Source organism: Tyto alba, unplaced genomic scaffold (genome assembly GCF_018691265.1).
Source record: "Tyto alba isolate M040663 unplaced genomic scaffold, T.alba_DEE_v4.0 Super-Scaffold_39, whole genome shotgun sequence".
In the NCBI taxonomy this organism is placed as follows: domain Eukaryota; kingdom Metazoa; phylum Chordata; class Aves; order Strigiformes; family Tytonidae; genus Tyto; species Tyto alba.
Genome location: NW_024881314.1, coordinates 13,913,185 through 13,938,237, shown reverse-complemented (window position 1 = coordinate 13,938,237; position 25,053 = coordinate 13,913,185). Strand labels below are relative to the sequence as shown.

At 46.4% G+C, this 25,053-nt stretch overlaps 1 protein-coding gene across 4 annotated transcripts in view; it reads right to left on the bottom strand.

Annotated features, from left to right (window-relative positions):
- Positions 1-10,859, bottom strand: part of GAS7 (growth arrest specific 7) — a 105,977-nt gene extending 95,118 nt beyond the window's left edge. For 3 of the 4 annotated variants that reach the window (XM_042802540.1, XM_042802542.1, XM_042802541.1), the window contains exon 1: positions 10,593-10,858. In XM_042802540.1, the coding sequence (XP_042658474.1) occupies positions 10,593-10,775 (183 nt within the window). In that variant the 5' untranslated portion in view covers positions 10,776-10,858. Of the gene's footprint in view, positions 1-10,592 lie in introns of all 4 variants that reach the window. The other variant, XM_042802543.1, reaches the window with a different exon arrangement.
- Between the last annotated feature and the right edge of the window lie 14,194 nt (positions 10,860-25,053).

Sequence of the window (25,053 nt, the reverse complement as noted above, 5' to 3'; positions counted from 1 at the left end):
TCTTCATTCTCTGCCACCTCTTGCAAACTCTGTCACTCCAAATCTCCATTTTTCTCCTCCAAACTCTACCATACTAATTATTCTTTCTGCCCCGCTGCAAAAAACTTGCCAGCTGTTGATGCTGCCTCTTCTACAACCAAGCCTCACTTCTGCAGCAACTGAAACTGCTCTTCTCATGCACCAGCTTGTCATTGTAGGTCTAGTTTTGTGGCTTTGTGGCACATGGCTCAAGGAGAAGCATGTGGGCACAAAGAAACTGCAAGATTTTGTTTTGGAAACATGAATAAAGTGCTAAATAAGTGAATTAGAAGGGATCAGGAAGACAAACCAGATCCAGCCAGCCAATTTAAAAGAACATTCTGAAAGTGCTTCTAGACTACCAGAGGGAAGAAAACACAGTGACAGAATACACTCAATAGCAATGTTATAGCCATGATGGCATAAGCCTATTTATTAGGTATTCTTGGGAGTGCTGATATCTTCTGTTTTTTAGACAACTATCACAAGAATGCATGTGAAAACTTAAAGTCCTTTCTGTGAAGACTTTCAGACGAAAAGAAGCAGTCAAGAAGTGAGAAAACTACTGTGCAAAATACAAAAATTACAAACCAGAGAGCAAGGAGCAGAAACAAAAAGTCAGTCTTCCTCAAATCAAAAGTCAGCCACAAAGGTCTGATAATGCACTCACCCCTCAAGCAATTCAAGAAAAGAATAAGAAGCGAGGGATAAGTATGTACAAGTTATACATAATTCTTTACATGAGGCAAAAGCCTGAAGAGCTTCAGTAAGTCTTCAGTGAACAGGTAACATCACAGCAAACAAATTACAGCACTGATAAATGCAAAATATTACATATGGAGTTAATAATTTGAATTATACAGGTGCTTTTCATGTCCCAAACTGTGTCCACCAGCTCAAAGATCCTTGCCCCTTCTCTCTGTCTTCCACTAAAGCTAGTCCTGTCAGCCCAGGATGCACTCAGGAGAGGGGAGATGCTTCATTTTAACCCCTTCCATGGTCCCCATCCAACTGCTCTATTTTTCCTCAACAGTCTCAGGGCTGCTTGACCATGCCGCTGACTGAATGGGTGTAAGAAGGCTAACAGAGGTCATGAGCAATGCCAAAATGCCAGAAAGAACACTGCAAGTTCCATAAGAGATCAGATTTAACTCTGAGCTAACAGATCTGCCTCTGAAAGTTAAGGAAGATTTTACAGGCATTTCAAGTAAAAGGGGCAAGTACAGGAAGATAAAATGAGCAGCTTGAGATTTTTAATTATGTAGTCATGTGCCTCTGCTCCCTCCCCACTCTCATGCCTTTCTCCCTTTTACCCATTCGCAGACTTGCTGAGTGTGAGAGGGCATTTCAGGGACTAAGATTCAGTGCTAATAAGACAATCTGACAATTACAGGCTGCATATCCAGTCTAAGAGCTACCTCCTGCTTTCTCTCTATGTAATGTGTTAAAGCCTTGCAGTGTTGCCCCAGCTCTGGCAGCTCTACCAGCAATGCTGCCCAGCTCTGGATCCGGCATTGCAACAGCAAGTCACATCACAGCTGAGCTGGGTGGACCCTCTGTAGCTTTCATGTCAGCTGTGTGCCCTCCTTGCTTTGAAGTACTCTGTAGGAGAGCCACGGAAAACTCGTTCACATGCCTTATTGACGGACCTTGGCCTGATCCATCCCATGATACAAACATCCCAGGTCTTCACATGACTTTTTATTTTTAATTACCTTTTACTGAGCTTTTTTTCCTCCATGGAAAACCAACTGATAGGGCAGAAGAGAGAGGCACAGAATTGAGCAATAGGGCACACAAAGTGACAGCAGATGAAACAGTTAACGTTAAATTTTGTTCCTAGCATACAGCCTGGAGACGGCAGTATCAGACGTGCAGAGGGCTATCCCTGGCTGTCACAGAGCTGGGAAAGCCCAGGAAGATCTGTGCAGTAAACAAACTTGGTGCTCAGGCCACCAACACTGGAAGACCACGATGCTTTTCCTGCCAGCATCACAGTGGGAATATCTGTGGCTCAAGAACAGTCAGCACAGTCTACTCTTACAACTATGAATGTAAGAAAAAGTGCCAGACATATCTTAAACAATGTCAAAGAAATATTTTTGACTTTTGGGTCTGCACCTGTCTAGGAAATCAAAGATCAGTGACCAAAGTCACCTGTCAGCCTAAATTCACTCCAAAGTTACCATACAACAGACCAACAACTGAAGACTGAGGGAACTGCTCATAAATGCTGAAAAAGGTGTATGTTAAAAGACCCTGGCCGGTTCCAGTGCTAGATGTGTTCTTCTACAAAATGCAGAATGGTAGCTCCTGAGTAACACATGGCATCCACCTTCCCAAATTTGCCAGCAAAAAAGCAAATCACAAATGCACTAGGCTAATACAAAAGCTATTTTAATAGCATAATGTGTAAAACTGGATTACTAGTATGAGCAACTCTCTCTACTATTGCATACACCTGTGAAAGGAGTGCTTCCCAGGATGGTCACCACAGCATTTACAAGAGAAAGTACCACAGCAGGCAGAGTATCACCAGCAAGTCTATAGCCCATGGAGTAGAGCCTGCTCTCCCCCTTGACTAAATCAAGTGCACTTTTGCTGGTATGGCAGGTATGTGAGGGGCTCTTGCTGGCCCAGCCCTCTCCCATGCCTAACACCCATGCTGCATTGGCTTAGCCTGTCAGCCTGCACTGAAGATACAGTGCAAATCTGTAGAGCTGATAGCCCAGCTTTCCTGCCATATGCCAACCCTTTACATGAGGTCCTCTTAATAGGTAATGTTTTACACAGTGGCATGACATAAAAAATTCCAACTACACTAAAGCATACTTTTATTTTTCAAAGCAAACACTTGTTGAAACACCCCATTCTTGAAAAACAGCAGCTGAACAAACTGTTACCCTTGATTTTACACTGCACTCTATAAGTGGATCATACCAGTAAAGGGGAGCGTGACATGGAATTAAATACAGCCAACAACACTTTAAACTGACATAAACTGATGGCAGTGTGCAAAGCACAGAGTGAGGACGATCAAGTCCATTACACTTCTTTCATATTTCCCCAGGTTCCCCTTCCCTGTCTGCAAACATGGAGCCATGCACAGTAACTGGAAATGTGCACTGCAGGGAGGAGCCACTGCAGCATAGTCCAAGCTTTTGGGATGCTTTCAGCAAATGTGCCATGTGTGCATAGTAAGTGAGATGCATCTCATGAGCACTGAATTCTGGAAAAGCTGCACAGAAAAAGTGCTCCCTGGAAGTGTCAGAAATCAAAGACAGAAATATCGGTGCCGTATGTCAAATACTCCACAAGACACAAGTTAGCAGTGCTGCCTGCCTGCCACGCTCAGCAGGTTGGCTCCCCATCCTCTGCTGATGGTGCGAACAGGAGAAACACATACAACATGGGAAGTACCACTCTCGCTGCCCTGAGCTGCAGCACGGCCACAGCAGAAACAACTGAAACAGTCCCAAATATTTCCAAAGACAGATACTATCTGCAACACTGCAGCCACATACGTGTTCCTATTATTGTGGGACTTCTCCAAAATAGAAGAATGATCTATCTTTGGGATTGTGCTTGGTATCAGTAGTCAGTGAAATAATTAAAGTAAGCCCTGAGTACATTCTCAGACATTTAAGATTCTGGTAATGCAGAACCAGGGTGCATTACTGATAATAATGTGATCCATGCGGCATAAGCAACCATGGAAGATAAATGACCATGGCAAACAAAACAAAGGTTTAATCTGGTTATTTAAATGACCAGTTAATTCTACCTGGTTATTTATTATCACACAGGTAAAAGTGAAGTAAGTAGAGAAAACCAAACCCCACCAAATCTGCCAGAATCTGCTGGTCTGGGTTGCAGAGCTAAATCTTCCATTTCGGACACCAAATTACATGAGGTTTTTAGAAAATACTGAGTATATGGACATCTTCTCATTATTCCTACCATGTCTTTCTAAACTACATTCAGCATAAAGTGTTGTGTAATACATACAGCACACATTGTTTGTAGTGCAACACTCAAGAGACTGAATGTGCATGTTGCACCCAAGTTGGAAAGTGAGACTATTTAGAGTACACCATGCGTACCAGTGAAGAAATCACTCCTGTTTTTTTGTCTACAGGATGCGTGCACATTCAGAGCACAGAATGCTTTGGGGAACTAAGACTCACTTCAAGTGAGTCTTTATGTAATCCACATTCTTTATCACTGTATATCCACCCTTAATGTGCAGGTACACAGCAACTCATTTAATCTTTAACATCTACAAGGCAGACATCTGCAGTGAGACCATTTTTAGACTGTTTGTAATCCATGGGCAGAAAAAGGTCCTTCCAGATGAAGCCTCCCATGACACGTTTTCATCCTTTAGTTAAGGATAAAGAAAAACATCTTTAAAAATGCTGTACTGTGCAATTTTCACAAGGCCACCAACGTGATTGTTCTCACCGCTACAGGTGTAGCATCCATTAGCCTAGCTTCTGCAACACCCCAACCTGTGCAGAGGACAGAAGAGCTCACAGAAAATACCACACCCACCAGTAAGACCCTTCCTTTAACAAACTTTGGGTATTTACATTACTATTCAGTTTTTAAATTCTATCTATAACTTCAACAGTGCAAGACAGTTATCACCAGATGCATGGTAGATGGCACTCTGATGAGCGAGGGATTATGAACTGTAGTAACACATCTCGTTCACATTCTCATGGGACTTTAAAATCAGAAAGCTTGACTGAAAAGTGATCTTCTGGCAGCAAAACATAATTTCCTCACCCTTTTAATACAAGAGAATAGGTTGTTTAATATCATTCACATTTTCCAGATATGTCAATGGTCAGATGTCCACAAGTTTCAAGTCTGAAAAGATACACACAGAAAGTCGCAGATATAAAACAATAACACACTGAAACTAAAACACAAAGCAATGCCACACAATTCTCACTGTCATTCCTATCTCACAAATGCCCCACTTTGGACAGAGTTTTGCTGCTGAAACGCACAAAGCGGACTCGCCTCAGCAGCTGTGAGTGCTGAATTTTAAAAACTCTACCCTTCCCCCTGAGACAACACCCACAGCAGCCTCTATCTACAACCTTTCAAATCTCCCCTTCTGCCTTCCTTGGTCATCCCCACCAGGAGTCATCCCTGCACCGGGAGAATCAAAATCATCCTGCACCTGGAGGAGATGCTGTCCCCTTTTCGGCCCCGGTTGCTGCTCCTACCCAGCACCATCTCTCAGTGGCATCAGAAGAGCCAGAACACTCGAGGCAGTGCCACAGGCATCCCTGGACAGGGCTGGCAGGAGATGGGAGTACCAGTTCCAACCTGGCAGTTGCTCAGCCAAGTAGCTTAACTGCTCAGCTTGTAGCATCAGAAGCTGAACACTGTATGAGTTTCCTGAGCACAATGCTGTGCTCACTCCCTAAACAATTAAAAATCACAGAAGGGTTCAGCACCCACAGCCTTATCACACTGGATTAAAGACCAGATTCCTCTCCCATCATACAAGACTACATATTGAAGCATTACTTGTTCCCTGGAGTTCCATCCTTAGAAAAAAGCAGTGGTAGCACCCGCATTTATATCCGATATCATCACACATCCCCTCAGTCCTTGTTGCTCTCCGTGACTTTTTATGTTGAGCTCATTTTTGAGTGGGGCAATGAAGGAACAACAGAGTGTGAGATTACAAACTCGAAGTAAGTAGAAGAACCTGCTAAGAAAGCAAAGCACCATTGCTGCATGCAGGCGGTACCAACACTGCATAGAAAGAGCCAAGACATCAGGTAGTCACAGCCAGCCCAGGTACTTTCCATACACAACCTTATTCTTCTTTGTACAGTCACCAGGAAAAGCTCTGATGCAATAGGTACCAACATCTCCTCTCTTCCAAGTGTATTGTACATAATATATAGCATCCATGATAGCACAGAGAAGCTCCAGCAGCTGCTCGTGTCAGCCCCTTCACATCGTAGCACTGGCTACCGTAATGCTCATTTCTAGGACTGGCTGGATATTTTCTGACAAAATCTTTTCAAGATTTTTATTTTAATATTACACAACAGTGCAAGTAATGTATAATACTCTCTGATGCCTGCACGTGCACCGTGCATCAGGGAGAAGCATGCAATTTTTTCCTTCCAAAACACCTCATAGTTCCAGTAAATCAAGCTGTGAAAGTGCAGGCAAGATCAGTGACAGCTCTCAGTCCTACTCAGGCCAGCTCGCTCAGTTAGATTCCAGAGCCACCTCCATCCATGCTGGAAGCACACACTGTGCTTCATACAGAGACTTACATCTGTGGGATGACTGAAGCTATGAAAAGTGCTGACAATTTTCAGCAAATTTGCATATGTTGCCACTGCTGCTGCTTATGTAAGTGATTTCTAGCTAACCACAAATACAAAAAAGCAACATCCAAAATAGATTTTAAAACAAACCGCTTGCAAATGTGACTGAATGACACATCTCCCCACCCCTCTTCAAATCACTTCTATAGAAAAGGCAGACACAACTGCCAGTGTTTCCCCAGAGAGTCCCATGGAAAGCACCTCCTGGAGTACATATCCCAGAGCCCTAACATCACCTCACCTTCCTGACATCTATGCTGACCTGCACCAGTGAAGGCTGACAAACTGGCACACACCTGAGACTCCTCCTAGGTTGCTCTCAGGTCTGGAGCTGTAAAGATCTTTCTACGCACATCATCATCCCAATTATCTCTTGATGCAGGTGGGGTGAGGAGGCAGGCAGGAAACATTTTGTTGCCTTCAGCTGTTAAGAAATCCCACACAGCACATTACATTTGCTTTATACCTCTGTTCATCATGGCAGTGCTGGCCTGAAGGACAGCTCATCGCCCATATCTGCACGGATTCCTCTGCACCAGACTGGGAAGGGCAGTTTCTTAACCTGGGACTGCAACAGTCTGGTACAGAGGGTCCATGTATGGCTCTGCTCAAATGGTCAAAAGGTCAGGCAAAAATATAAAAGAACACAAGGGAGAAAATGGGCAGAAGATGCATCTGCTAGCCCCTGTCTTTCAGGTCTCATGGCTGACGTAGCTATAAATAACCAAAGGAGGGGTGAAGGTTGAAGCTGATGGTGTATCTACTCAATGGAATATGGATCACAAGCAACAACATTCCTCCTCCCCCAAGCCCTTGAGTTTGCAGAAGGGTGTTGCTTGCTCACAGACCGAGATCAGTCAGAGCAAAACCACATGCATTCAGCAGCACTCTTTTGGACTCCTCTGGTGTCAATGGATTCTCATGTTTGGGAAATACTGGTTAGGGGCTGTTTCTCCATTAACCTACTATCTCCAAGAGCACAACAGTGTAAGAAACAGTACTCGGCTTCCCAGCGAAAGGAAGACAAGGACATACTGGAGAGTCCAGCAGTGGGCCACAACAATGATTAAGGCATTGGAGCATCTATCATACAAGGAAAGGCTGAAAGAACTGGGACTGTTTAGCATCAAAGCAAGAAGGCTCAAGAGGGATGTTATCAACGTGTATAAAAACCCATGGGAGGGCCAGTAAAAAAATCAGAGACAGACTGTTCTCAGTGATATCCAATGAAAGGATGAGACACAATGGGCACAAATTTAAACACAGGAAATCCCTTTTAAACACAACAAAAAACTGTGAGGGTAGTCAAGCACTGGAAGAGATGGCCCAGAAAGTCTGTAGAGCGTCCATCCTTGCACATATTCAAAACCTGAGCAGACATGTCCAGGAAAGCTGGACTACCTGATCTCCAGCGGTCCCTTCCAACTCAGCAGTTCTGTGAACAAGACCACAGCACCCTCCCCAACTGCTGCCAACCAGCCTGGGCTGAGGAAACCCATCTGGAACCCCAGCACAAAGCTAATACCCTCCCTTGCTCACTTTGCTCTCCGCTTTTGATAGTCTCTTGGTTTATGCTATCCCTTTTGCTCTGTGACAACTGTATCCTCTCCAGAGCTCACAGAGATTATCTTGTTTCCATCTTCTTCCTACCACACAGTTCTCCAGTCCTCTTCCAGCTCTCATTGTTTCCATCACTGCCATGAGCAGGAACTTCCAGCCATCCTTGTTTTCTTCTAACCTGCCACTGTGGGCTTGCAGCAACCACGGGAGCAGAAATGAAAGAATGCCAAACATCTTTACCTCTTTACCTCCCTGTGTCTCTCTTGCCCCACCTTTACTAGGTTTTTGGTTCTTTCCTTGATCTTTTGCGATGAATGAGTTGAAAACACATTCTTGCTAGCAAGATAACTTGGGTGGCAAAGGCAGCAACCTCTCAGGAATGCCCATCTCTAGCACCAGTATTCTCGTCCCACAAGTCACCTTCATGATCTTCTCAGGGCTGTCCAACTCCACATTTGCCATTAAAACCCATTCTGGTTAACCACCAGCCATGGCAACATCTTCTTTGGAAGAGCCAAGAGCTACCAACATTCAGCGTGAGTGCACATGAGAAGGAAGAGCATGCCCTATCCTCAGCTCCTCGATAAGCCAGCTAGAGCCATGTGGCAGCATGCAGATGGGTTCTGGCAGCTCTGCAGCCCAGCTGCCTGTGAAGAGACACAGGTGCTATTGGTGCAGCACGGTTCCTCCCAACTCAGACACAGCACCAGCATTTCTCTTCCTTTATCCAGCAGGAACCAGCACACCGCAGACTGGCTGCTAAACTAGCCACTCAGGGGTGGAAGAGACACCCCCCCCCAACTGTTGTCCTTCATACTTTTCTTGCTTCACTCTTTCAGCTCAGAACCAAATCTCAGGGCAGACTTTAGAGCAGTGCTGTCCGAGGAGATTTCAGTGTTGGTAAACCTGAAGTCATATGAATGAGAAAATCCAGCTTGCCTGTCTATACACAGTGGCAGGCTTAAAGTTACAAAGGCTTCAAAAGAAGGCCATCTCCTTTTGGTATTACCCAGCCACCTGATAGACTTTTCTGTGAGGAGAAAGGATGTATGCCATGCAGGGCAAACCCTGCCAGCCCTGGTACACTTTGGACAATGCCACAAGCCATGTTCATTCACTGCTGTGGCAAGAAATGCAGCCAGCTGTCCTTTGGGACAGTGAGGTACAGGGAGGGCTCCAGAGACAAGAGCAGCAGTACCTGCTGGAGTAAATGGGGCATGGGGAAGCGAGGGCACGACAGAAGGCAGGAATAACATTTTCATCTTTCAACAACACCATGTGGTTAAATTAAGCTCAGAACATAACACTGAACCTTACCAAAAGCTGCAGGGCCAGGGCCACCCAAAGCCAACGTAAATGCTGGTTGGTACTGAAAGGAGAATTGTGTTCATGGCCCCATCTGCCTATGCATTATCATCACCTCCCTGACGCTAGATCCAATGTCAATGTGGTTATACAGGGACTTGGATCAGAGAACAGAGAAGGAGAATATTTCTATCCTGTTGTCTTTCAGTTAGAGCAGGTCCCTGAGCAAACTAGCACACAACGGAATGTCTACCTGCACAGAGACATGACACACACACACACACACAGAAATGTGTGCCAAATACCCATGGTCACATAAATTTGGTTAATTTGGTTAATTAGCTCTCTTTCTATATATTTATTAACTCCAGCTCATAGTCCTTATTAGGCACCACCTCTGGGGAAAAGGAAAACATGCCAGAGCAAACAGCACTCGGCACTTGCCATCTTTCTTACCTTCCTTCCGAAGGTTTGCTCAAGAGAAGGGAGGCTGGGCTGTGTGGACAGTCGGTCTGCAGCAAAGTTTTCAGTGGTACATGAGCCAAGGGTCAGAAAGGCACATCAGGAGGGCAGCAGCTTTCAATCTGAGCACAGTGGAACTTGCTCAGATTTAAGCAGGAAAAGAGGAGTTTCCAAGGGGGAGATGATAGGAAAGTAAAGTTATTGTGTACACAGAAGTGATTTCCCACTGCCTTTGCTGAGCAGAGTTTGTCTCATGATAGATTTTGCCTCAAACAATTCCTAAATTCCTGGTTAGATGTGTAAATACTTAGCAATTTGTGAAACCACAAACATCCACATATCTCAGTAAATGATCTTGTAGGTGGCAAAACTGACAAACAAAAGGACTCCCACATTCTTAAACTAACAAAGAAACTTGTGTTGTGAAAACACAGGAGTCCAGAGGAGCCTGCGGCTCGCTGTACACCCTGAACCCTGCCACTCCGTGTCTGTGAGTGGGGGCACCAGAGGCTCCGGCTGCCGGCGTGGGGCCGCGCGGGCTGTTCCTTCTCCGAGCGCCGCGTACTGTCACCGGCACCCAGCGCGCTCCAGCCCTGGGGCGCCCGGCCCACCCGCGCTGCCCTGGGCACCAGGCAGAGCGATGTCGCGGAGGGTCCCCGCCGGCCACGCCGGTGCGCGGCCGCGCGTCCCCCCCACGCACCGCTGCCGGTACCCCCCCCCCCCCCGCCCCCCGCCCCCCGCCGGCACATCCCCGGCCACCCCCGGGCCGCGTGAGGGGCGCTCCGGGACGGCTCCCGCCCCCGGCCCGGCCGCCGAGCGGCTCCCGCCCCCGGCCTCCCTCCCGGCCCGCTCTCGGCGCGGCCCAGCTCCCGCTCCTACCTCCAGGAGCTGCACGTAGCTGGCCGGGAACCAGCCGCGCAGCCCGTCCTCCTTCTGCCCTTCCCACCAGCCGCCGTCCGGCACCTGCAGCACCGTGATCAGCTCCCCCGCGGCGAAGCGGAGCCCCTGCCGGTGCCGCTCCCCGGAGAAGGGGTACAGCGTCTGGCAGCGCGACCCCGACATCCTGCCGGGGGCCGCGGCCGCGCTCCGCCCGCAGCCGCCCTGGCCTCGGCCGCCGCTCCGCGCCCAGCCGGGGCGCCGCTGCCCGTCCAGCGCCGCGCAGGGCTGCGGGCGGGCCCGCGCTGGCCGCGCCCCTCGCCCGCCTCGCACCGCCCCGGGGGGGGCCGAGCGGGAGCGGTGGCGGGAGCGGGAGCGGAGCCGCCCCGGCGCCCACCGGCACCGCCGGGGCGGGGCGGGGCGGGGCGGGGGACAGGCGGGACAGGGAGAGCGGAGGGGGAAGGGGAGAAGGGGAGAGGGGGAAGGGAGGGAGGAGGGGATGGGGCGGGGGAGAGGGAGGAGAGGCCACCCGGGTTCGCCGCCCGCTCCGCGTGGGCGACACTCGTGTCGGCGGACAGCGTGTGTGCGTGTGAGGGGGGGAGACCGAGTGCGTCTGTGACCCCGAGAGACATCGCGCGGGTGTGTGTGAGAGACAAGGCGAGAGTGGGGCGAGACACCGTGTGAGCGCGACTGCACGAGGAGCTGGGGGTGGGGGGGTGAGTGGTGTAGCTGTGTCCGAGGGACACTGTGTGTGGCACCTGTGTGTGGCAGAGAGAGAGGCCGCGGGTGGGAGACGCGCAGTGTGTGTGTGTGAGGGGCACCCGTGAGAGTCACCGTGCCTGTGACACCCAGACACCTCTATGTGTCTGCGAAAGGCGCCGTGTGAGCCACTGTGTGCCTGACACCGTGTGTGTGTACACCACCTGTGTGTCTGTGTCTGTGAGAGACAGGATGGGGGACACCATGTCTGTCTGCAACACCGATGTGTATGACCCCGTGTGTCTGAGACACCGTGTGTGCGTTTGGAGACGCGTGTCTCTGTGAGAGTGAGATGTCTCAGTATCTCTGAGACACCATGTGTGTATTTGTGACACACACCTAAGTGTGTGAAACCCATTTTGCCTGCAAGACATCATGGGACATACCCAAGCATGTGTGGACCATACAAGCATGTGTGTGACACATCTTCATCTCTGCAACACTCAGCTGAGTGTGCAGCTTGCTTTGGGTGTGTGTCTGACTGCAGCATGTGCGTGAATCACCCGTGTGAGACACCTCTGTGTATGTGACACCCTGGTCTGTCTGATACCTGTGTGTTTGTGAGACACCCTCATCAGTGTGACACTCATGTATATGTATGTGTGAGACACCCCCGTGTGTGTATTTTGTTTATGAACACACGCTCTGTGTGCAGAGCCTGTTCTGGGTGTGCATGCCTGACTCACTCTGCAGAATGTGTGACTTCTGTGTGTCTGTATGTTAGACACATCTGTCTGTGCACATAGGGGTGTGTGAATCTGTGTATGTCTCTCTGTCCAGGTATGCACACCTGACTCACTACACATATGTAATATATACCTGCCTGTACATGTATAAGCACTGGCGTGGATGTGTGTGTATGAAGCCCAGGCATACACATATGTGTGACTTGCTGCAGGGTGGGCTGCCTGACCCACTCTTTGTGTGTGTGTGTGTGTGTGTATGTGTGTGGATGAGGGCATGTGCACATACGAGACTCGCCCACATAGTGCTTGAGATCTCCATGTGTGCATGGATATACCCAAAAGGCAGGGCATGCATACCTGAGTGACTCTGTACTACCTCTTGTGTGTTGCTTATGGGATACGTGTGTCTGTGTTTGTGTATGAGAATCTCCCACAACTGTGTGTGAGAAGCTCAATCTTTTGTGAAACTCAGCCTCCTATGAAGGCGTACGGTACGTCTGCTTGTGCAGGAGACACGTGTGTGCATGTGAGAGACTCACCTATGAGTGTGACTTACTGTGGTGCATGTGAGCACACACCTTGAGGCTGAGCTGTGCGTGTCACACCCATGCATTTGTATATATGGCTTCCCCTGAATGGGTGAGACTCACTCAGATAGCAGACTGACCTGTATGTGTGCTTATGGGACAACCATGTGAGACCCAGATGCATGTGTGTGACTCTGTGTTTGTGTGTAAGCTGCCTGTGTGCGTGTCTGAATACACCTATGCATGAGGAACTCACTCCAGAGTGCCTGTAAGAATGAGTGGCTGGTGGGACTCGCTGCACCACGGGCATGTATGAGGGTCTCATCCCTGTTTGTGCAACCTGCTGCACGGTGATCTGCTCCTGTGGTACCCTTCAGTAGTACATGTGGCATGTGGAGGAGAGGGAGAGGCTCACTTGTGTGTGTGCAAGATTCACGCCAGCGTGCATGCGGAAGGGATGAGGCAAAAGGAGTTGGATCTGCCTGACAAGCACCTCACAGCAGTATCCAAGCCTGCCACCCAGCATCCTTCTGTATTCAGTCAGTGGAGAGGGGAAAGGAGAGCACAAACCTGGTGCTGTATTCAGACATCAGCAAGATAAGTGGATCGTTCTCCCCACTGATTGAGGGGAGCCAGACATGCCCAGCAGACCTGTCCACGTCTCCTCTGATGCTCACTCTGTTGATTGCCTCCCAGGCACTGTGTGTCTGTGTGTGAGTAGGAAAACACGTCTACTTCCTGTGCATTTGTGAGACCCTTAGATGCGTGCAAATGTGTGAGCGCTGAACTCAGTGTGCATGTATTTGAGAACCTTGTTGGTCCACAGGAGAGGCTTGCTGCAGTACAGAGGTGTGACTGACCCCAGAATACACACACACACGTAAGACTGCACTTGTCTGTGCGTGTACATATCATTCATTTCGATGTGTGTGTGACAGTCTATTGTGAATGTGTCAAAAACTCACAAAAGTTGAGATGTGTGGTTTGACTTAGCCCAGTGTTCATGTCTCAACAGCAGTAGGCATACACTGCATTTCTCTGCAGTTTGGTGAGATCCTCCACTCCAGGAGGTTTCAGACATACTGTGCACCTATTTAAGTCTCAGTGTATTCATGCATACTACTCCACAGAGCATGAGATCTGTGTCATTGTGTGATTCCCTCTGTGTACATTGCAAAACTATCTCCATATTCCAGTCATTAACTCCTCCAGGCTTATGATTATGGTTCTGTGCACAAGTCAACCGTGTGTCTCATTCTGCTATATGAAAGTGGCTGATTGTATGCTGCACATTTGGGCATGCAGGTGTTCATGTGACTGCAACCTGTGCATGATGCTCCTTACCTGTGTTGTCCTTTGAACCCAGAGAGCAACTGAGCACCACGCAGCTGTTCATTCACCCCTTTCCCCTCAGGAACGGGAAGGAGTAAATAAAGCAAAATGCTCAGGAATCGACATAAGGACAGGGAGGAATCAAGGGCAAAAGACAGATTTGTTAGGGGAAGAAAAAAGAATATCACTTTAATTCAAACACTAACAAAAACAACACTTAACAGACAAGGTGGGACAGTGAGAAGTGCCACCACGTTGAAAAAAACATCTACTCCCACCCCTCCCTTTTTCCTGGGCTCAGCTCTGCTCCCCACATCTCTACCTCCTCCCCCAGTGGCACAGGGGCAGGGGATGGGGGTTACAGTCAGCTCGCTGCTCATTCCTTCTCAGGAGAGGTTGAACGCCGCACATTCCTCCCCTGCTCCACATGGCTCCCCTCCCACTGCAGTCAGTCCTCCATGAACCTTCTCCCGCATGAGTCCTCCCCACATGATGCAGCTGTTCCCATGCTGATCCAGTGTGGCTCACCCCCGCGTATTGCAGTCCTCCCATCACCAAACCACAACAGCAGGCACCGCTTCTCTCCTCAGAGTCCTGGCTTCTTTTAAGCGCAGATGCCTGTCCCAGTGTTGGCTCCTTCACAGACTTCTGCTCCACTGCGGACCTCCATGGGTGGCAGAGGGGTGGCCCTGCCATCTCACTGTAGGATACATGGGGGGTCTCTGCTCCAGAGCACTTCCCCCCACTTCCTCCTCCTTCTGTCAACTGACCTTAGTGTTCACATAGGTGTCCTTCTCATAACTCTTCCTCACAAGCCCCAACCCCCTCCCAGGTTCCCCTTCTTAAATACATTCTTGCAGAGGTGCAGCCACTGTCGCTAATTGGCTCAGCCCTTGGCCAGATGTGGGTCCGACTTGGAGCCGGGGGAGCCTCGAGAAGCTTCTCACAAGGGCCACCACTATAGCCCTCTCCCCCACAACCAAAAACCCCACCACACAAACCCAGCACAGTCCTGCACTTCAAGGCACATGCATCAACTTCTGTTCCAGTGGAAAAGAAGCAGGTACTTCTGTGAGTCACTCCAAGATTTGCACAATTGGTGATGTTTTGCTGTGAGCTCAGTCCTTTTCACAGACCCCATCTGACCACTAACTCCTGTATGGCCTGTTCTGTTTCCAAGATTCAGGTTCCTTTCTATTCCATCTGTTGTCATGATGGAAGACCCTCCCATTTCTCCTTTTGATTTGTTCTTGCTTTGCAATCAGTGGCGAGGAGAAGTTCAGAACAACTACCACCTTTTGTGCCCATAATGTATGTGTGTGTCTCCTGGCCTTGGGCTGCATGGGCTTTTTATTTATGTGACACTTTATTAGAGTACTTTACTACCTCTCTTTTCCTGAAGTTTTACAAATTTGCAATACCTTTTTCTTTAAAGTGAGTAATCAGGTAGCCTGACTGTAGCCTTTCTCCTGAACATTTCAGAAGGTGGCTTTCAGTGTAGCTGTCCTTCATTTAGACAGGCTAAGCAGCAATCAGCTGCCCTCTTCAAGGTTTTTTGTTAGGATTGGTTCAACAACTCTCAGACTACTTTCCACAGATCTATTTTTGATTCTTGGAATTTGTGCTAAATTGCTTTAAAACATCCCCTTTTGATAAGCATTTAAGCCAATAATTACTGAACTATGATCCATTATGTGTTATTATCACACCAGCTGTGCCTTGCTTGGCAAAAAAGCAACATACCTGATACCATGGCACACACCCAGGTACATCTATCAGCAGTATTCTCTAACAATGCCATTTATAGATGGCAAGATCTGAAATCAAACCAAAAGCCTCAAATTTTTCTCCAGCATATACAAACCCAGATTTACCTATGTTGGAATGCAGATCCATAGAGTTTAGAGCTTTCATGTACAACAATGAATTTTAGTCTAAATTTTACTTTTCTTATGTTTAAAGTTGCCAGAATACTTAAATATTTTTCTTTGGTTTATTCTCTGACATTTTTTTTCCTCTGTTATTTTTATACTTCCAACTTCTGCTTTCTCTTTATCTCCCTCTGATATTTTTGCAGGCTTCTGTCCTTCTTTGCATGAACTTTCTTGATGAGAAAGCCTCTAGCAGGGTTTTAGTCCTAGGGTTGTCCACTTCTTGAAGCAATTACAAACTTCAGCTTTTCAGCAGGCAAGCCCAAATGTAAACATTAACTGCATTCTTATTTTGCATTTTTTTTCTAAACTTGTTACTATAACTTCACATTGGCTTGTGTACAAATGTCCAATCTAAACAGAAGGGATCCATTCGTGTCAGAGGATCCCTTTCAATCACTGGAGGTACATATCTCTTGAACAAGTCCCATAAGTAATCCTCATTTCATTGTGCAGATAATTACATGGTTAGTTTCTCTTGAGATATGTCTGGTCCTTCTCTTCAGCTTGCAAAATAGCTTTACTTCTTTCACAGAGAGCAGCTATTACCAAAGGCTTAGACCTATGTTTGTTTCTGTATCATGTATTGTCTTTATTGTGAAGGATGACAAAGGGTGACATGTTTACTGTATATGAGGAAAATTATTTCTGAGCATAGAAAGCTTTTTTATCTAGCATAGATATCAGAGCTAGAGTAACTAGATGGAAGATACAGAAGCCATCCTAGAAACATGCAGATTTGCAGCTTCTAGGGTACCAGGCACTGGAATGAATTGGTCAGCTTTCAGTCTCAGCCTTGTTTTCTATCATCTGTTCCAGCTCAGCTAAAGCATCTTGGCTGGATGCAGGTGTTCTTGGGCCAGTAATCAGCAGGTCTGACTAAATGGTCAAAACAATCCCTCTGGCTATAAGATCTCTCTGAATTTATTTCCTGAGCCATCACAACTGTCATACTCACTCTGTCATCTGTTCTAGGACAGTATTCTGAGAAACCAGTTCTAAAATCATATGAAGGTATTCTGTGTTAGGGTGAGATTAATCTCACCTTGAAAGGGCCTTTTTCCCCCTGTCTGCTACCAAAGAGCCTATGGTGAAGACCTCAGTTAACTTTTTAACAAACCTTAGTGTCACTGAAATTCTATCTGTGAATGAGAAAGAGACAACTTCATATAACACTGCAGACAGCCTCAGTTACAGTTATCCAGTCATAGAAAATTTATTCCATGATTTTACAGATTGTATCTGGAGTTTAAAATGACACCACTAGAACAAGCCCTTTACAGATGGGCAGATTCCCTGAAGAGAGACCTAAGAATATATTGGGAGTAACAGAAGAAAGTTCACATCTGACAGCTGTAGAAACAGCATGGTCAATGTTTTGTTTGTTTAAAGTAACATCTGACAATCTGTCCAGCCCATGGAAAAGAGCTAAATTACTCCTGCTGTCTTCACTGAAAAGATCCTGCAGAGCTCAAAATGAGAAAGGGTTCGCATAGGTGCATGGGAGAGTTTTTTAGTCGCAATGGACTGGAGATTCACATGAGTAATTGATTGGTCATACCTGTTTGCAAGACACAGCAACACCAGGAGATCTCTTGAGGCCAAGAACCAGGAAAGGAAGGGTCTAAAAAGAAACTACATGTAGCACTGGACCTTTAAATGACCTTTCAAGTCTAAATGACTAGCAGAAATTAGTTCTGTTGTTGGAGAGGAAATGTTCTGAGCTTGTACACAAAAGTTGTTAAAATGCTTAAAAGGTATAGCTTTTGATGGAGGGGACCATTCTGAATGGTTTGAACAGCCAAGACATAAGAACGGATACAGGAGCTCAGAACAAAATCTCATCTAGTCTACAGTCTTTCTGACAGCAACACAAAGAGAATGCATAGGGTGGAGTTAAGTAGCAGAACAACACATAGCAGTGCTTCCCTTGAATGAATACTTCCCCATCCATCGTCCACTAAGCTGCTGCAGTTTAGGGATTTCCTAAACCAGATATTCCTGAGTATCACACTTGGAAATTGAGGCATCCAGGGCCTCAAACATTCCAAGCAGAGGACTCAGAGTTATGAGTCATTTTCATATGACCAAATATGTGATTCAAACACAAATTTTAAAATGCACTTAATGATACAGAATGACTTTACCTTTGATTTCTGCCTTTAGCAGTGTTTCTTGTGGCTCTGCTGACCTTGGAACTCTCCTTGTACAAGGTCAAATATGAAAATGACATCAGATGTGCAGTGTCCTGCCTGGCTGTGGCTATTGTAAAACTTAGCGATGTTCCAGGGCGGGTTTAGTCATCTTTGTTGTAACAGTGCCCAGAGCTGTACCTCCTATTTTAGAGTCAGACATAAACACACGTAGTCTCTGTCTATAAATGGACAATGATACTACATGAACAAACAGCTTGTAGTGATTCACCTAAGACTAAACTGGATTTGCCTGCCAGGATAATTCACCTGGAGAGCTGACTGCTTCACTTCACCTCCTTTCTTGGAAGCAGGCTGAGAATAACAAACCGCTGTGATAACATCAGCCTACTTCTAGTCAACATATTTCCTATTGAGAGGAAGAGCAGGTCCCACCCTGTTACATGACAGGCACGTATTTGGTCACATAAATGTGACATAACTCTGACTCTTTGCCTTAGAGTCAGATGTCAACAGCAGCCAGATGTCACAAACCCCTTGTCTGAAATGGTGATGCCATGCCTTCTCTCCAGCAATTCAGTGTTCATCTCTGTCTTCCTGTGGCTCTGGAAAGCCTAAGTCACAACAGCGTGCTCCAATCAGCTGGATACAGAATTTCAGGAAAGAGCTTCCCTCACTCCATCCGGCTGCTATTCATCTTTGTGCAAACTAATTATGCAGGGCATATCCAGGGCATTTCATGGTGGTCAGGATGCTCACAAAGAACAGGACAGGCCTGACTCTAGACCACCTCAAGGATTCCTAAGTGTTTGTATTCATTAGAGCAGATACTGTAGCCTTGTCCTCTCTTCTTCCAGCTCTATAAACACTAGGTCAATTTTATTTATTTAACGTTTAACTATTTCATGCTACATGGAAAAGCCATTGAAAGGAAGAAAGGCATTATCCAGAAATCTTATAGTTTCAGTATCAATAACAAGCAAACTGTGACCATTTGGGTCACAACTTCTAAGTGTTATACAACAACATAAGACAAATAGTTCTGGATCAGACCACAGGTATGTCTGGTTTATTATCCTGTTTCCACCAATATCTAATAGCAGGAGTCTAGGGAAAAGGACGGGTATGGAGAGATATTTCTGCAGAACAGCCTCTTGATGTCCAGCAAATGAAGGCTCAGGTCTTCGCCAGTTAGAGGTGGTATCTTGTATTTAATAGCTCATTTCCATTATCTAGGGCAGTTATTTTTTGAGCCCATGGAAACTTTTGGCATCCATAAAATTCTGTAGCAAGGGTTTCCAGTGCAGGCACTGTATTTTGGAATGTGTTCCTTGCCTGTTTCATCTGAGGCAGTGCTGGCCCAGGCAGTGCTGGCCCAGGCAGTGGCACAAGCGACTGACAGTGACCTTTATACTGTTATAGTTGCCCTGGTGTCCAAACCGGAACCATTGAACTGAAAGTTACTGGCATGTGGAAATGTGGGCATGAACCTATATGAATCACCTACTTTAAGGGTTTTAAGGGGCTTGCCTAAGATCGCATGGAGAGGCACTGGAAAAGCAGGAAAACATCCCAAGAGGACTCTGATGAGAGCACCTAAACCTTCCTTCAGACCTCCTTCTCTCTGGCTTAGTATCAATCTTAGTGGTGTGATCTGGACTTGCCAGATCATCTACAACAGCTTGCTAGGTCCTGGAGCATCTGATCTTTTCTTTTGATCCCATGAAGAACTGGGCTTCTGGCCAGCTAAGAAAAGCAATCCAGATAGGCAGTTGTCCAGCCAAACTCCCTCTGGGTGTGCTCGTTTGGACATTGATATTTCACTGACAGTAAGCTTCCCTCTTCACCATGAATTGCTCATTACTTGAATTCCATCAGGGATTTCTTATGTCATGAAAGAGCAGAGATTCTGCCTGAACACACTGAGCAGGACTGACTGCTTTCTGCGGATAAAGTTGTTGATCTGTGTATATGTGTGTGTCTGTGTCTGCAGGACATAGATGTCTCAGTGTTTTCCTCTCAATAGTGTCTCTGTTCTGCAACCATCTGTGTATAAAGCTGCTATTCTCTTGTGAACAATGACTCATACAGGAAAGTCTCTAAGAATTAGGCAAGAACTGTGTTCATCCTGAGTAGCACTGAAGATGAGGATTCAATCCCATAAACTCTTGGAAACTCAGCGTTAGTTTTCCCTTGACAGCTTTAATCTTTAAAATCTGCTGTTGCTGACACACACTTATTAAAAACAGGTTGGCAGTGAACTGTCTCTGCAAAATGGGCACTGCAAGTCCACCACTTGCTTCTGACAAAGACCCAGCACAGCACTGTTCACTGTGGTCAACCTTTTCCTCACTCCATTTTCCAATCAGGATCCACTTAGTGACTCTTCCCCCTCCCACATTCTTCTCAACCCCCACAGATGACTTTCTCCAGCCCTTTCTCTTATATTTCTAGGCTACTCTGCATCTCTGCTAACTGCACTGGGTGAGTGGGAAAAATAGGGCCACTGGTCCCAGCACCCTGCAAGCTACACCTCGACTTGGAGCTGCCCAAAAGACTGAAGTTGGCTGTAGGGACTATCTGGGGCAGTGATCCATACTGATATCAAAAAATCATTATGATCTCCACTTCATATATCTAGTAAAGTTTAGGTACTTAGGAAATAGCTGAAAGAAAGGAAATATCCAGAAAATTTTATCAGAAAGTCTCCTGCAGCCAGAATGAGTGCAGAAAGAAGAGTTTCAATCAAGTGAGCTTCTCTGGCTAGTGGGGAACGCTCTGCTTTGTGGCACCTTGTCCAAAGAACTGCAAAGAGAAGGTTACAGGGTTCTTATGTTCTCCAATTCCCCAGAGAGGTAACAGTCTCTGAGGATGCAGATTAAGATGGTCGAGAAAGTTTAAAACAAATGGTGACATATCCTAATAATGTAATTGGAAGACAACTCCAGATATGTAGACCATACCCAGAAAATGTGCACACAATAAATACAACTTTTCAATCAGATTAGAATTTGAATTAGAAATTTTATTCTCAGGTTTTAAAATTTCTCTAGGATGTTAGGTGACAAGCAAGGGTCAGAGGTGCTAATACCTGAAAGGAAACATGATCCTGTGAGTGTGAGTGAAGCTGAGTGGCTAGAGTTGGACAGAATGTTAAAATCAACAGATAAAATCAGAATCACAGAATCACAGAGTGGCTGAGGTTGTAAGGGAACCCTGGAGGTGATCTGGTCCAAAACCCCTGCACAAGCAGAGCCACCTTGAGCAGGTTTTCCAGGACCATGTCAGACAGCTTTTGAAAATCTCCAAGGTCAGAGATTACAGCTCTATCCTGTAAGAACATAATGAGAAAAAGAGGTTGGCACTTTGCCCCTGGGATCATCACTTTGAGGACTCAGGCTGAAGGAGGTGATTTGGTGGCTCATTTGGATGGTGCCCGAGAGGACTCATTCCCATGCTACCCCTTACCAGCCACCACCCTTCCTGCTACCTGCATGGTCCTGACCTTCCTGTGGCTGGTACTAGTTCTGTGCTCCTCAGCCTTTTCAGTGAATTGATCAGTCTTCAAACAGCAGAATGCAACTTTCTTCCTGCTGGATTAGTGAGTCCAACTGAAACAGTGAAAAATGTAGATTGGAAGGAATATCAGAGGTCCAATCTCCTACACAAAACAGGGCTAACTTCAAAGCTAGATGAAGTTTCTCAGGGCCTTGTCCACATGTATCCTGGAAATCTCCAAGGATGGAGAATCCACAAACTGTCTAGGCAGCATGTCCCAGGGCTGCAGCACACTCATAGGAAATAATGTGTTCCTTTTGTTGCAAAAAAAATTTTCCTGGTTTGCAGCATGAAACCATTGCTTCTTGTCCTTTCAGACCCTTGTCCTTTCCTTGTGCACTTGGAGAAAAAGCTTGGTTGTACCTTAATTCACAACCCCCTTTTCAGCGGTGTTAGTCTGCAATTAGATCCTCCGTTAGCCTTCTCTTCTTTAGGCCAAACAAACATAATTCCCCTTGCATCTCCTCATCTGGCATGTGCTCCAGCTGATTGATAATAGGGGCTTTCACTGGGTCCTCTCCAGTATGTCAGCATCTCCCATATAAGGGGAGGGAGTGGGGCAGTTCCCAAAACAGAATGCAGTATTGCAGATGCAGCCCCACCAGTGCCAGGCAGATGGAAATAACCACATCCCTCCACCTGCTGTCTACTTACTGGCTACTTACTAATTCAATCCCATGGCCAGTTAGTGTTATTACTGCAGGGGAGCACTGCTGACACAGGTCCAACTTGTCTTCCACCAGAATCCCAAGGCCCTGGTCTGCACTGGTTCATGGAGTTGTTTTGTTCCGGGTTGAAACTGTAAAGAGGGTTTGTTATTTCATAGAATTTGAACAAATGTATGAGGTGAATTAGACCAAATTTATCACATGATTAAAAAGGGTCAAACCTTGAGTCCTCTTGCACTTGGTCTATCTGCTAATACCATCAAGAAGCAATGGTGGCACACAGGAGAAATCTCAGTTTTCTGTAGAAAGCTTTTAGAGCTGTACAAGATCTGATGTTGGTCACAGACATAAGCAAAGGGGCTGTAACTCTCAGCACAGTTTTCCCTTTTCCTAGCAAAAGGTCCTGCAGGCTTGAAAGAGAAACTTGTTAGGCCACTGGAATGAATCCCACTTTCATCCATTCCCCCAGGACCTCAAAGGAGGAGCAGGCACCATGCCTAGAAGGGATGAGCTTTGTGTGTGCACGATGTGTTTTTAAATCAGCATTTTAATCCTCTTTCTGACTTCATAGATAGGAAAACTAGTAAGAGTTATTCTTAGCATACATTGAGGTATGACACAGCTCCAGCTCTCTTACTAAGCTTACTTGTTACTGTTCTGAATTGAAGAGTCTGCCCTTTTTTATTTCCTAAGTATACTTCATGGTACCTCTGGTTCAACTGAATAAAAATTAGTACATTTCTTGTTCTTAAATAAATAATTAAACTTTATTTTGAAAACCTAGCAGTTATCCTATTTCAATTTCCTTCCAGCTTACTGGGCTTTTTTTGGGAAGGATTTTTTTTTTTTGTCCCCTCAGTCCCTCTCCTATTTTACAGAAACCATCTGCTTCTCTTCAGAATGCTAATATACGCCTGCATATCTTATAAATTTAGCAGTAAGAACTAAGCAGAGAGATAAAAATACAAAAGTCTCTGAGCTGGGAATAGTCTAGAGTTGCCCACTGGAACTGCTCGGCACAGACCTGTGTTCAAATTCTTGCCAGTCTCTGGAGGCTCAATGCCTCTCTCCTGTCTTGTCAGTCTCTCTCTGTGTGAAGATACTTAGCTGAACAGTGAGCCATTTTTGAAGAGCAGATGACACGGATGTTTGCTGTCATTTTCACATTTGTGACTAAGTTAAAGGTGTGGTCTGGATGTCTTTTTCATCAGCCTGAGCAATTCAAGCCTTTGACCTGAGCACTGTTCAAACCATCAGCTTGGACAGTGCACTCTGCCCCTGCACAGAGGTGGTAAATAGCATAGATTTAGACTGAGCCTTTATCCTTCACCTTGTCTCTTCTGCCTCCCTCCCAGAGCTGTCTTGATTGAGCAAGGTGACATGTTCTGTGGTCACAAAAGAAAGCCAGTGATGCTAATGTATGGCCAAAACACCTAACAGGCTGCTTTACTGAAATACTCCTGCAGAGAGATGGGTGATCACACGAAATGATCCTTCCTACTGCTGCCCAGCATGTCAAGAAAAATCCAGTGCTGACTCATGGGTAATACACGTGCATCTGGTCATTCCATTACCTCTTCCTTCCTGGTATACTGGGATAAGCAAAGGACTCAGAGGGCTCTATAGAGCTCATGACAACTACAAAGTACATGTAGAAGCTTCTGTGAGTGCAAATACATTTTCAGACTAAACTTTTCTTTCAGCTTTATAAGTGTGTTCACAGCCATCATCATATTAAAGAAAAAATAGCCTTAAAACCCACCTCTGCAGAAGAAAACCCCCATGCAGGAGCTGTTTCTCATTCGTTCAATTTTTATTCCTTTATGTATGAGTATTGAGAACAGGTTTGTGCTTAACAAAAGGATAAACCCTGCTAATCTACTCATTTGTCTGCTAGCACTGTGCTTATCACAGCACTGTTTGCTGGCTGGGGCAGACGTGGTCCTAATGTGCACAGTTGTGCAATGAAAACTGCATCATGTCATATGAGAGTGTGGACAGGACCTGCCAATTTTGGGGGGGGGGTTGGACAGGATGACAGTTCAAGTCACAAGCTGCTGTGTATGTGACCAGACTGTCCATACCCACATCTGGCAATAGGAAATGCCGTGCTGAAGAACATGCAAGCTAGAGCCAAAGATGGCAGGTAGACATGAAGCAGAGGAAAAGAAACAATAAGATGATTTTGTCAGCTTGACAGGCAGTGATGGCAGATCACCATCTCATGGGGCATTAGCAGACAAAATATCAGACAGCTATGACTGCAGCAAAGAATGTGAAAGTGAATGAGAGGATGATCAGTCAGGGAGCACAAGTGTAACAGCCAGCAGTGATGACAGGGTACAAAACACGGGAGAGTGATGACAGAAACCCAAACAGAACACAATGTACAAGAACAATTGACACAGACGAATACAGAAGAGGAGAAAGGAATGGCATGGAAGGAAGGAGCATTGAGGGGACGTGAACAGCAGGCCACTGAGTACTGAATGGAAACGGGAGGAGGCAGGAACGTCGATGGTGATGAACAGCTCATGCGTGGTGATGGCACTTGTGCCTGAAAACAAAAGCAAGACCGCGGAAAACGGCCAGAGCCGCCGGCTGCCACCTGGACACCACTGGCTGACGGAGCGTCCACCCCAGCTCCCACCGGCAGCAAACACCCAGACGTTTTACAATGAATGCAGTTACGTGCCCCTGAACATTTTTGCTTTTCAGAAACGGTCCCTTTTTTCACTTAGACAATGACGAGCAGCTCAGCAAAGACCCGTGTGGGGCAACGGGGCCAGAGCATCCCCTCCCTTTGCATACAAGGACCCTGCTCGCCGGGGAGGGCTCGAAAACACGGGG